General features: G+C 45.4%; 1 protein-coding gene across 1 annotated transcript in view; it reads left to right on the forward strand.

Annotated features, from left to right (window-relative positions):
* The window catches only part of LOC119405007 (proteoglycan 4), a 50,812-nt gene that overhangs the window by 7,171 nt on the left and 30,266 nt on the right, over nt 1-13,375 (forward strand). The window contains exons 3-5 of the mRNA XM_049418611.1: nt 8,950-9,846; nt 11,275-11,383; nt 13,042-13,098. Of these exons, the coding sequence (XP_049274568.1) occupies nt 8,950-9,846; nt 11,275-11,383; nt 13,042-13,098 (1,063 nt within the window). The remainder of the gene's footprint in view (nt 1-8,949; nt 9,847-11,274; nt 11,384-13,041; nt 13,099-13,375) is intronic.

Raw genomic sequence — 13,375 nt, forward strand, 5'->3', positions numbered from 1 at the left:
ATACAAGCGTCAGTTTGGAGCTTACGGACCACACAGCGCACGATGACGACGTGATAAATTCGAGGCGCACGGCACCAGCGTCGATGGGTGCAGCCATGTTCTCTCTTTTCTTTCTTTCTTTTTTTTTTTTTTTTTTTTGCCGTCTGCTCGCTTTACACGCCCAACGCGGGCGCTCAGACGCCATGGGGACGCTGAGCAGATGACGCGGCGCGGATGAATACATCGCAAGGAATTTTTACCCTTCCTATTGGCTAAAGGACCCTGTAGCCTCCACAGTGCTGAAGGGAACTTCTGAGATGAAGTATAGTAAGCACAGGAGTGGCGGTAAATGAAAATACTCTGTAGTACGGTCCCTTAAGACACGTTTTTCATTTGTCATCATTGCCTTATCACCCGTCGTACAGAGCAAGCGGCAATGACAGCGCCGCGACGGCGTCAGAACTACTAAGGATGTCAACGGAACGTGCAATGCACAATGTTAGAAAATACGGTTCCCTATTTCCTCTCTACTAACTTCCACCGCAAATTTGTCGTATAGCAATTACTAGCCTCATTTATCCTCTAATGTCTGCCAGCGTGCTGTTTTAGAACATTAGAGATAAAAATTAACGCTTCAATATCAAAGCAATCATCAAAAACGGTAATAGTAGTTGCGCGCATATCATCTAGGCCTAACGATGTACATACTCAAAATTAATTGTAGGTAATCTTATTTCAGACATTGAGAGTTGCGTAATTACTGAAACGTGCTATGTACGCATAGCTCTCAGATGTTCGAAAGGGTACTCAATGCAGCTAGTGACCGAAAAGTAAACTTGGATTGAGGGGGGGGGGTGCAATGGAAATAATGGCCTTCCACATCATACTTTGCTGACAGTAGTGCCGTAATCACTACAATAGATGCGGTTTGTAGACGACTCTTGGTTAAATACTAGGTGCAGTGTCCCTGGGACTGTCGGTGAAATGCACTGGTTAATGGCTGTCTGTAGATATATACTGCATTGTGTGTTAACTACCTCCCCGTCATTTGTACAGACCGACCGACCGACCGACCGCGTATCTAACACCTGCGTATAAGCGCACGAGTCACGTACTACAACGCCACTGCAAAGTAGTTTCCATTCAGAGTAATCGCAAGCGCTGAGTTAGCTGCTATCATGCATCGATATTCAATTCAGTTAAGTTTATTACCTTAAAGACTCCCCCCTTTTTTGGGGGGGAGGGAAGGGGGTGTGGGGGCCATTACATGAGTGGTGGGGTTTTATTTAGGTTAACAATAAGCAGTGAAGACTGTTTTAGTATTGAAGGTGATCAGTAACACGGTCTTGAAAGGCAGATGATGAGGCGATGGTAAAAAAGAACGAGGCAGAAAAAGTAGTAGTGAACGATGATTCGCGGGCAACCTGAAATGGAAGACTGGTGCTGTTATATGAGGTGGCTAACTGAGCGAAGAATGAAAAAAAAATATGATACAGGGCGAGACTTGCAGTGCGGCAACGCAAAGGAAGGGGTGACAGTCCATATATTACTTTCAAAGGTGAAATACTGATGTCCTGTGAATAAGATGAGTGAATGAATCTAGCGGCACGATTTTGTACTGCTTCTAATGCATTGACTAAATACGCTTGATGTGGGCTCCATATGACATATGCATATACTAATTTCGGTCTAATTAGTGATCTTACGCAAGTAATCTTTCATTTGTGGCGTTTTTTTTTTCAAAAGAAGCCAAATGCAGAAACCGGAACTGTGCTAAATTTCACAGGGGCGTAAAGCGCGCCTAAGTATCTACTTCTAAAACAGTTGCAATCAAAAAGGGGCAATTCCTTATTGTAACGTGAACTCAAAAGGGCAGTTTCTAATCAAAAATGAGGCAAATGCTGCATCTGTTTCAATCAAACTGAGCCACATTCATTAAACCAGCGCTGCGTCAACAATCGTGACCAATATAACCAACATGGTCTCATCCCATCTGTTTCCTTTATGTCCTAGTTGCTTTGCTATCGTGTTTACATTCGACAATTAGTTTTTACAGGGCGAATTGGCACTTACTGAAGGACATGATGTTGTAGGGCAAAACTCGAATACAAAGAGTAAGAGGCCGACTTTCTTTTCCTGCAGTATCATCGCCTTCTTTCGCTCCAAGACGGTATATTTGAAATAAAAGATATACGAAATAAAGATATTGGACACCGATATATTACTTCAAGAGGTGATCCGAAACGGCACGGCATAAAACGAGCTCAGAAGAAGAAGAGCTGGAGCACTTTTCAAGGCCTTCAATAGATGCCAAGAACAAGAAAACGCTGCCGACAATCCAGAATAGTGCGCCTTTTGCCAAGAAGGACCACTTGCTCTTAGGTCTAGTGATCGCCATTACGCGCATGCGACGAAGGAAGGCACCGACGGAGGCACAAGGATATTGTTAATTTTGTCGCAAAATATTGCTATACTGTACATTTTAATCGTTTTAGACTTATTTTACGAGCTAAATCAAGCCCAAATGAAACGCTCCAATCTATAAGACCCAAATGCAAAGTTTACTCCCGAGTACCGACGATAGTGGGCTATACAGATTTTAGCTCCAATATAGATTTGAGGTATTCAGGGGACAGGAACCCACTGGCAAAAAATTGTTGGAGCAGGCCCGACCGCAAAAAAAGTGCGTTTTTCTCAGTTTCAGTTAAATGCATTTGGCTCTTTTAAGGAAAAAGCGCCACATTTGTGTGCGTGTGTGTGGGGGGGGTGGGGCGGAGATGACGCTTGAGAGAAAAAAACGAGTGTTTTATTGGATGCTGAAATTATATTAGCGATGATGGTACGCCACGATAAATAATAAGACAAGGTATAAGGTATTTATAAGATGGTACTGATTCAGTTGGGGTGTTAACGATAGAATACGATATGGGCTGTGGTGACGAGAAAAAGACATGAGTTTGCATTTAGAAGAATTAAGGGTCACTGCCCATGTGTTACACCAATTAAGCACGCTGTTAAGATTTGCTTGGAGATCTAGTTGATCATGCGGGTTACTGATAGTGTGATAACTGGCACAGTCTTCGGACCAACTCCGGGTATAATGGACCAACTCCGGGTATAGAGACACACTAAATCGTTCATCGTGACTGCCAGCAGCGGCGAAGTTAGTACTGGAACCAGGTCAAGACAGGGTGACAGTGTTCGAACTTATGTACACATGTAGAGTACTCACGGATTCAAAGAAGACACCAATTTTTTTAGTATCACGACTGATATGCATAATTTCTCGAGATAACCACGTCCTGTCGCGACGAATTTGGTCTCTAAAGATAATATTGGCTCTGATCTACACGTTCCAGTCGAAATTACGCCGATATGACCCGAACTGAAGAAGGTGGAAACGGAAGTATGTGCGTCGCTTAGCCCCAAATTGTCCTGTTTCACTCCGTGAGTACTGTATACTTGCAGGTGCGATTCACCCTTGCCAAGGAAATACTTCGGGTATGAACGAAAGGAAAAAGCGATATTGCAGGACGATGAGGACGTAGGATGCGTAGGCAACTAGGGTGCGAGCGCGTAAGGGCTTAGAGCTGTATTGAGTAGGACTGTGCGTTATAACGTTTCTGGGTCAAAGCCTTCGGAAAGCACAGGGAGTAAGGTTGCCAGTTTCATTCGTTCATTCGTTCTCATAAATGAATGAATGACTGAGGTTGCCAGTTTCAAAAAAAAAAAAACGAACAAGGCTGCAGCAGGGGTTAGTTTCCAGGTATTGCCGAAGAATACAGAAACAAAGACACTCACCGGGTGATGAGAGTACAATTTATTTCCCTGTCTCCAAATACTCCTCATGTGCAGACTCGGAAAAGTTAGAAAGGAAAAAGAAAACGAAAAAGAAATTCATAGCCGGTAGCCGAAGGGCAAAGAGGGCATATCAGCCACCAGTATACCTATATACGCCGTTCATACAATAACGAGAATAATGCAAGTGATATCGTTGCAGTCTTTAAAAACTCAGTTTCTTTTTGTGATAGTAAAATCGAAGAGATGCTAACGCAGCCTTCGGGGATATGCATATGGAATGCTTCAGCTATCTGAAGAAAAAATTATAGCGCAAAACAACACAAGGACAGACAAGGAACACGAGACTGGCGCTGTTCCTTGTCTGTCCTTGTTTTGTCTTGCGCTACAATTTTTTCTTCAAAAGTCATGAACCAACTAGCTCAAGAAAACATTTTGTCCAGCTATCTACGCAATGCGTAGACAAACTAGAGGGATCGATCAACAACGTACAGGCGTAATTATGTTCTCCAAGCCATTCGTTAATACACCTGCCCGTCTGGCCGATGTATTACCTCCTCTTGTAGGAAAGAGGGATGCGGCATACAACGCTTTCTGAGAACTCCACGAGCCTGTTCTTGTGCTTCACACTACAGCTGTTCGCTTTCCCTTCGTTTTCACTTTCGTTAACTTCTTTGCAAAGCCCTTTTAGCTTAAGCGGCGCTGAGAAAACAGCATTTGCCCTTAGTTCACAACATTTTCTTTTTAATTTTGCGGGAGAAATTATGAACATAAGGGATAATGACAGGTACATACACCCCTGCGTCCGGCATATTTTGAGCTTTTTTTTTCTCCGTACCAACAGTAATTGCGTCAATGGCCTTCTCAGCGACCCATCATATTGTCACGGGGTAGTGACATGAACGAAGGCAGCAGTCGGCTTGTCCAGGACTAAATTTTTCATTTCGGCGAACCTCTGGCCGGAAAAATGAAAAGGCAAGGTATGTACAGGCTGGTCCACTGTTAAAGGGAACACTTGCATTTCGGGTATGTCCGGATTTCGCTCTCCTGCAAAAGCATAGTGGCTTAGATCTGCATAACACTACTGGTGGTTGACAGTCCCGAACCCTTATGATAGGCTATAGTCGGATACAACTTTAGAAGGCAGCGGCATTTCCTCTTCAAAGGCGGATGAACACAAGCCTGCACCAATGGGCGCGTACTCGGAACTGACGTCATGAACGGGACGGCCGGTGGCTCGGCCTTCGGAGAACATCGGCGCGTGCACGAGCGGGACTATTTCTTTAGTCGCGGAGGCGATCGGCTGCCACGCTTCGATCGTCTGGGCGGGGCCTTTCCTGTCTTCTTAACTTGTATCCGACTATAGTAACGTACACGCACAATCTTTCCGCACCCACTAGGCGTTAGGGGGCCAACGAAATGAAAGTAGCTCATTCGAGTGCTCCCATTAACAGTGAACCGTACTGTACATGCACAAGCAATTTACGCTGTACACTGATAACCGCGAACAGGGCTTCGGCCGTCGGTAACCTGATCTGCGGTAAGGCGCGTCGGCATTTATACATGCAACATCGAACATCATTCCAGCCTTATAGCTGGTGGCCGCGTTAGTTCCAGAATAGACTCAGCTGTTCGCGTTTCCGCGCTCAAGCCTAACAGATGATCCTAAAATAATCTGGAACGTTCCCAGACATTCTGGCGCGGCCTGCGCAAGGCAGTAGTAACACGTGTAAGGGGGCGGTAACATAAAACATAGAAAGAAAGGAGCGCGTGCGTTAATATCAACTTATCGGGATACAAGGCAGTCTTTAACCTACTGCTCTGCCCTTCTAGGCTAACATGTACCATGTGCAAGCACGACTTCATAGCTTATTGCACGCAACACAAGGCAACACTTCTTCTTATCAATTCGGACTGACTCGAGTCAAATCTATTAAATTCTTTGTCCTCCCTTAGATTATACTTCCAGCACGTGTGGTGCCCATTCAAAACAATTTCTAAGTCTGAGAATTCAATCAGGTCGCCTCCAGGCTTTTCGAAAGTAATTCCAATCCCTCAAATTGGCTTTCAAACAAGGGTAAAGCGCTTTCCAGTGGGCTGTGCTCATCTCCCATAGGGGAGCAAAGGAGATGATCATAAACGCACCTAAAGCGGGCTCTAACGTGAATTCACGAAAAAGTGGCTCAATCGATCTATTCCCTTGAGTCACATATAAATCCGAAAGGGCAGGTACAATACACGACCCAGTGCAGATACCTTCTATCTGGCAAAATAAGGACCATATGTATCCTGTGTAAACGGCGTTCTACGTAAACAGGTACAGAAGGTAAAAAAGAAAAAAATTCCTCACTTTAGCCGCATTTTTTTTTTCACAAGTCTGGCTTCGCTTAAGCCTCCGATATTGAAAAACATGTCTTTGACGTCCACTGAGACACACAGAACAGGCTTGGACTTCAAAAGGAATGCGGTCGCCTCTTCAGAGTCTCGGATGCGAAAGGGAGCTTCCACCGTTAGTAATAAAAGGTGCCTTTGCAGGAATCTTGTCCTATGCTCTCTTCTGGTTGCACACTGCGCTGAACGTAAGTGCATACGGCCCTTTCAGGATAAAAAAAGCGCTGGCGCGTTTTTCTGATCGCACATAAGAGTATATAACTGAAGCATTCAATATGCATACTTGCGAAACTTATGTCAGCACCCATTTCATTGCGCTATCGCAAAAAAAGAAAAAAAAAAAACGAGTATCACAAAAGAGAAATCGAAGCCGCAACTATGCCACGTGTATAATTTTCGACATGTGTTGACGGCGGATATATAACACTGGTACCTGATACGCTCTCTTCGGCAGCCCGTTTTGAATTTCTCTCTCGTTTTTTTTTTTTTTTCCTCGTTTCTGCCCTTTTGGAGTTTGCTCGTGAGGCGTGTTTGGAGACACGGAAATCAGCTACTAGTATGCGCATCACCCTGTGAGTGTACGTTTCTGCACTATTCGTCAAAACCTGGGAGCGCAAGATAGTGATGAAGCCGAAGCCGCTGCGGTGGCTCCGTGGTTACGGTGCTCGGCTGCTGACCTAAAAGACGTACGCGCGTTCGCTCCCGGCACTGCGGTTGCATTTCGATGGAGGCGAAATGCTAGAGGCCCGTGTACCGTGCGATGTCACTGCACGGTGAAAAACAGGTGATAATATAGAAACTTGAGCGAGCTGGTACATCTTCATCATGCGTAAAGTGCAGCGCGCACGGGAAACGACGGACGAAAGAGAAGAAGCAAACAGGACTAGCGCTAGTCCTGTTTGCTTCTTCTCCTTCGTCCGTCGTTTCCCGTGCGCGCCTGCACTCTTAACATGATGATTAAACAGGTGGTCGAAATTATATAGGGCCTGTCATAGCCTCAGTCGCTTTGGGACGTCAAACCCCATGCGCCAACCAATCGGTGATGAAGTCAACAGTAAGAACGGTGGCGTAAGCCAGCGTATCCAGCTGTTCTTAAATGCGAACATTTTCTTTGCAAACCAAAGGCACTTTGACCATCTATTTATTTATTTATTTATTTATTTATTTATTTATTTATTATTTATTTCTATCATCATCTATCTATTCTTATCTATCTATTCTCTATCTATCTATCTATCTATCTATCTCTCTATCTAATCTATCTATTCTATCTTCTATCTATCTTATCCTATCTTATCTATCTAATCTATCTAATCTATCTCTAATCTATCTATCTATCTATCTATCTATCTATCTATCTATCTATCGATCTATCTATCTATCTATCTATCTATCTATCTATCTACTATCTATCTATCTACTATCTATCATCTATCTATCTATCTATCTATCTAATCTATCTATCTATCTATCTATCGATCTATCTATCTATCTATCGATCTATCTATCTATCTATCTATCTATCCTACGTCTGAGTGCTGTCGCGATCGCCTCCTTAACTTGGTATATACTAAAAGTAGGCATACGATGGTACTAGTGTATCACGCACATGACTGACAGGCCATGACATTAATAACGTGACGTGCCTGTCGTGTACGTGTGTCGGATACCCTCATACTACGGTCCATGGTGTAGGGGTATGCGTCGCAGGTGATTCATAGCCCATATCAACCCAGGACAGCAAAATACACGTTGAAGGCTTTATAAGACACTTTGCGAGGGTAAACAAGATAAAGATACCATTTGTTGTAGTTGGCGATTGTAATGTAGCACACAAATGCTTACATATGTACTCCTATGACTGAAGAAGCTATAGTCTAGCGTTTCTCGTCCCCGCAGGAATACGCCAACGAACGCTGTTTACACTTCGTTGCGATAAAAGTGGTGTCTGTGCTGTAACGTGAGTGCCGGGGTTACGTCAGACAATGAGCTACCCTTTAGACGCCAGTGTAGTCAACATGCCTGGTAAGCTCGCGAGATGCATAAAACCACTCAAATTACAGAAAGACGTCGATCCACCTCGTAAGGCTCAAAGGCGGCATAAGCAGCTCTTCGTTGACTGCTTCTCGTGAAATCGGTTCTCACAATGCGTGGAATCTACCGGAAATTAGTGGTTTGTTTGTTTGTTTGTTTGTTTGTTTGTTTGTTTGTTTGTTTGTTTGTTTGTTTGTTTGTTTTGTATTTCTCTTAAGCAGTGCAAACGCATCAAACGTCAGAATAAAGGCCCGGCAATTAAAGAGCCACAAGATAGGTACTTTTAATGTTAGAAGTTATGTATCGAGGAAAGTTTAAATAGTGAAGGGAGAGATAATAAGAACGAATATTTCTGTTCTGGACTTAGCGAGTTCAAATGCACAGGCACGGGACAGTTGAACTGTGACGATTTAGTAGAAACACACCCCGTTTCGTAGTAAGTTAAAATTGCGACCCACGAGAAACTAGTGTAAGAGATTTTTGTGCATACAGACCCTGAGGCGGGATTCAAAGTGTCTTTCGTGAGCGATTTTTGCGACTGCCTCCGCTAGTAACATGTTCGGCACTACGATCGGCTTTTTTCTTACGAAGAATTCTATCGCAAGAACCTTCTGTGAATACGGACCATCGATCCCGCTTTTTTTCGAAACCGGGCTTTGATCGCTTACTTGTCGTTTAACCATATAACTATTTCCTATAATTTTAATTGTAGTCTTTAAAGACGCACCATTGTTTCGGTCTTCGCAGAAAGCCGCCATCGAAGAGCTTGATGCACGGGACAACCCCGAACGACCTAGAAGAGGTCGGTCTCCACAGAAGGGAACCTTCGAGGAACCTGAGAAAAAGGACCATGTCGAAAGGCCCAAAGGAGGCCGGTCTCCACCGAAGGTCTCCTTCGAAGAAGCTGAGAAACGGGACCACTCCGAACGTCCCAGAAGACGCCGGTCTCCGCAGAAGCCCACCTTCGAGGAAACTGAGAAGCGGCGTCATTCCGAACGCCCTAGAGGAGGTCGATCTCTGCAAAAAGCCACCTTCGAGGAAGCTGAGAAACGGGACAATCCCGAACGACCCAAACGAGGCCGGTCTCCGCAAAAGGTCTCCTTCGAAGAACCTGAGAAGCGGTACCATTCAGAACGGCCCAAAGGAGGCCGGTCGGCACAGAAAGTCACCTTTGAGGAACCTGCTAAACGGGGCAATCGCGAACGGCCCAGAGGAGGCCGGTCTTTACAGAAGGTCACCTTCGAGACACACGAGAGAAGGAACCCTACAGAACGGCCCAAAGGAGGCCGCTCGCCACGCAAGGTCGCCTTAGACGAATCAGAGAAAAGGGGCCATACCGAACGACCCAAAGCAGGCCGGTCCCCACAAAAGGCAGCCTTCGAGGAGTCCGAGAAACGGGACCATTCTGAACGTCCCAGAAGAAGTCGGTCTTCGCAGAAAGCCACCTTCGAGGAAACTGAGAAACGGTGCCATTCCGAACGACGCAGGGGTGGCCGCGAAGGGGGAAACAGAGGTGGCCGAAGGCACGGATCTTACCATGGCCGCAGTGGATGCGTGGGCACCAGCCGGACAGGCATTCTCTACCCGCAGCTGCCGCGTCAGCAGGTTGAAAGCCGGCCCCGATTGCTGGTGACAGATACCTGGGTAACCTTTAATCGTAAATCATGCTCCCTCGGCTGGGCGCTTCACAGTGCCATGTAGATTCATAAGCAAATACAGAAAGACACTCCCTTTTGCGCATGCTAGCCCTCGCAACCCAGATAAAATAGGCGCGAAACGCTTGAATAGTTGTGGAACATTAATTAGGGCTAACTACAACTGGAGTTGCATCACTCGTTTAAGTCGACTAAATTGAACCAATAACCACCAAATTGAAGGGCGCACGGGACAAGTATTTGAGACAGCTGCACTGTCGACCTGCCTTCGTTTTGTCAAGTTTTGTGTTCACAAAGCACGCTAGTGTTGTTGCCAGAGAGATCCCGATCACGCTCCGAGGTAAAAGTCGCGCTCAAAGCGCTCTGAGCTGGAGCGCTGTGCTCCGTAAGAACCAGCCGAATGTGCTCAGAGCACTCGATTTTGACCAGCCGAATGTGACTGGCGTAGCCAGAGCGACCTAGAGCGCTCGAAAAGGACCAGCCGAACGTACCATTACTATCCTCATAGGTACTGAGTTATTCTTAGTCAATCCTATTCTTCTTTGTAATCCTCAAGCTTGCTAACGTATTATTTGCCATTTTGAATTGTGTTGACTAAATCTTGTTTGTGTAAATAATTACTATAATTAAACTAATTGGTTCCTAATTGCTACATAGACGGAACTGCTCTCAAGCATTTTTTTTTTTCGTGAGGCACCCTATGCGGTCACTATGCGTTGAAACATCACCGTGGAACGGTAAGTATATTTCAGAATCGACGTCTAGATTTTAGTCGTTGTGGAAATCAGTATCCATACGTTTTTCGAAATCCGACGTCAGATCCCCTTCAGAAATGACCCATATATGGGACATGGGAAAGGCGTCGTTCTTTCAAATGGTAACGTTAGGTGACATTTTGTTCAAGCTCTATACCCCCCCCCCCCCTCCCCGCTCCCACCATTTTCACTGTAACGGCCCTTGTGGGACTAAATTTCGTGCCTGCGGCCCGCTAGCATGAGGTGAGTTTGAGGGCCCTGCGCTAGACAATTGCAGCACGGTCAGCAGTAGTTCCCTGCAGTTCATTTCCCTTATTTTAATGAGCAAATAATCATATTGTTTATTATCATTATTATTATTATTATTATTATTATTATTACGGGTAAGCGTGGCGCATAACCATCCCGGTTATGTACTGCCAGCATCATCGGTTAACTTTCCCACGTTGCCTAATCTGTACTATTTCGGCATGCTTGCGTTATTACAAGAACATTACCTCACTGTCTCCACGTCAATATGCTCGCCAAAATCTCCATGTGTACATTGTCGTGTATGCACCGCGAATACCTACATAAAAGGCGACAAATAGTACGGTCTCGTTTGCGCCTTCGCGGTTTCTGGTGTGCTTGGTCATTACAAACGCTATTGTTTGTGCACGCAGAGGCGCCCACTTGACAACATGGTACGGTGCCCTTTCGACACATCGCACCTGATACCAGCCTCTGCACGCGCTGCCCACGTCCGTCACTGCCCACGCAAGAGGAACGGGGGTAAGCATGCGCACCGAGTGCGCGAAACAAAAATGTTGGCGCTATAAAGTGGCGGTGGTTGCTGTCCAGGTTCATAGTAAACAAATGCGATAAGTGTTCAGCTCTCTATATGTTCACAAAAGGGCGCTAAAGTAAAACACTAAACCACTGTTGAATTACATATATTGTTCTTTAATAGCTCTGTTGTCAATGATTTCGTCATTATAGCACATTATTAGAAAAGATTAATGTTAATGGCTCATTTTTAAATTTCGCTTCGAAATCTCGGCACTCGAATGCGTCATGAATTTGTCTATTTGCGTAATTTGGCCACATTAGATAAACAAGGGTTCCTGAAACGCTATTGATATTTTACCGATAATAAATTACGTAGGCGTACGCCGTCAAAATGTATGACGTGACAGTGAGCTGGTCCGGGAACCTCAGGGCGACGTCGCCACGTGCATTTTCGTTTAGCGTGTTTTCTGGCTTTTGCCATCAGTCTGCTTTCACAACGTCTTGCGGTGCTTTTTTGCATTGTGAAAGCGTAATTTATTATTGTATCAAATCGTATTTTCTCTTAGTGCCCCTAAGGATATTATTCACTTGAACTGAAACGCCTTGAAAATGCAAGAAGAGATAGGTTAGTTAATCGTTCAAATACAGACGGTGCGGCTAGAGTGTTTTTTTTTTCCATAAATGAGACAGAGGTAGAATGCTTTAGAGGTAGTCAAAGTCCTAATTGACGCAGTGTTCAGCGACTGAACATTGGTTTCTGTTGGGGAGATATTGGGACAGATAAGAAACGCAGGGAGGAGGAGGAGAGGGCAGTTGTCAGATTCGCGTGCGACAGCTGCCCTCTAGCCTAATTGCGGTGACTTTGCAAGATGACTACGCGCCTATCGCATCTGCCTCCGACTTGCCTGCGTGTGGACGGGGCCATGCATATCGCGTCCTGCTGCATCAGAAGTGCTTGAACATGCGCTGCTTCGACGCACCATGTTCGGTCAAGCCCGTTGATAGCATGTTCCGTGCACCGATACATATACTCACAGTCGCGAGCAAGAGTTTGGGGACCATGACATCATCAAAAAATAAACATTTCTTCTAACACAGCTCGACAACGTAGGATTGCTTCAATACATTGCATTGGTCGGACATGCGCATTGCATTGGTCGGACATAGGAGGGCTGGACCACTACATTTCAACCTACATACTCAGGCTGCAAGGAAATCAAGAATTATTTTCAGTACTCCACAAATCCAAAACTGTACGCTGCCTCGGTTGCGACGCCGTAGGTAGTGATGATTCCGGATAAACTTTGACGCCTTGAGGCCCTGTAACGGGCGATTTATATTCTATTTCTTTGGCGTGCGGCTGCCAAATTCAGTGGCCGAGTACACGTCCTGCTGCTATCTTTTCAGCAAGTGAGCACCTGTGGCTCTTGTTCTAAAGTCATGTGCCTCCGTAAAAAGAAATTTACTCCAATGTCTGTGGTCTGATTTTGTTCTCTCAATTTTGTTTGCGGAAAGCATTAAATACTTCGCTAAACTCATAATACTCCTGCTCCCGGGAGATGGGCCGTATAATATATTTCAAAGTACCACAAGCAGTGCAAAATCCGTTAGCTGGGTAACGTTCCTACATGGCTCGTTAATGACACGACATCCTTTTTCAGCCACAGCTCGGCGCTACCACAGGGCCGAGCTGCCAATGGAGGAGAACTGGGAACCAGGTGAGACATACGCAACCTTTTCAGGTTCTTTCAGTCTCTGCACTGGCCCTGCAGGCACTGTCTGAGCACGCACGAGGGTTTATTGATCACCTATCTGCTCGCAATGTGCCCCTACTACGTGACGCTATCGGGCACAAATAATGTTCACCTATGCCACCGTGGCCCTTAGTGGCGTAGGCTAACATTAACAGGGTTAAACCTTGCAGACATACATACGCATGAGAGTGGACGAGGGAGCAGCCGCCGCTGTATAGAGCACGACGCGAAGTGCACCGCG

The sequence above is a fragment of the Rhipicephalus sanguineus genome, chromosome 1 (assembly GCF_013339695.2).
Source record: "Rhipicephalus sanguineus isolate Rsan-2018 chromosome 1, BIME_Rsan_1.4, whole genome shotgun sequence".
Classification (NCBI taxonomy): Eukaryota; Metazoa; Arthropoda; class Arachnida; order Ixodida; family Ixodidae; genus Rhipicephalus; species Rhipicephalus sanguineus.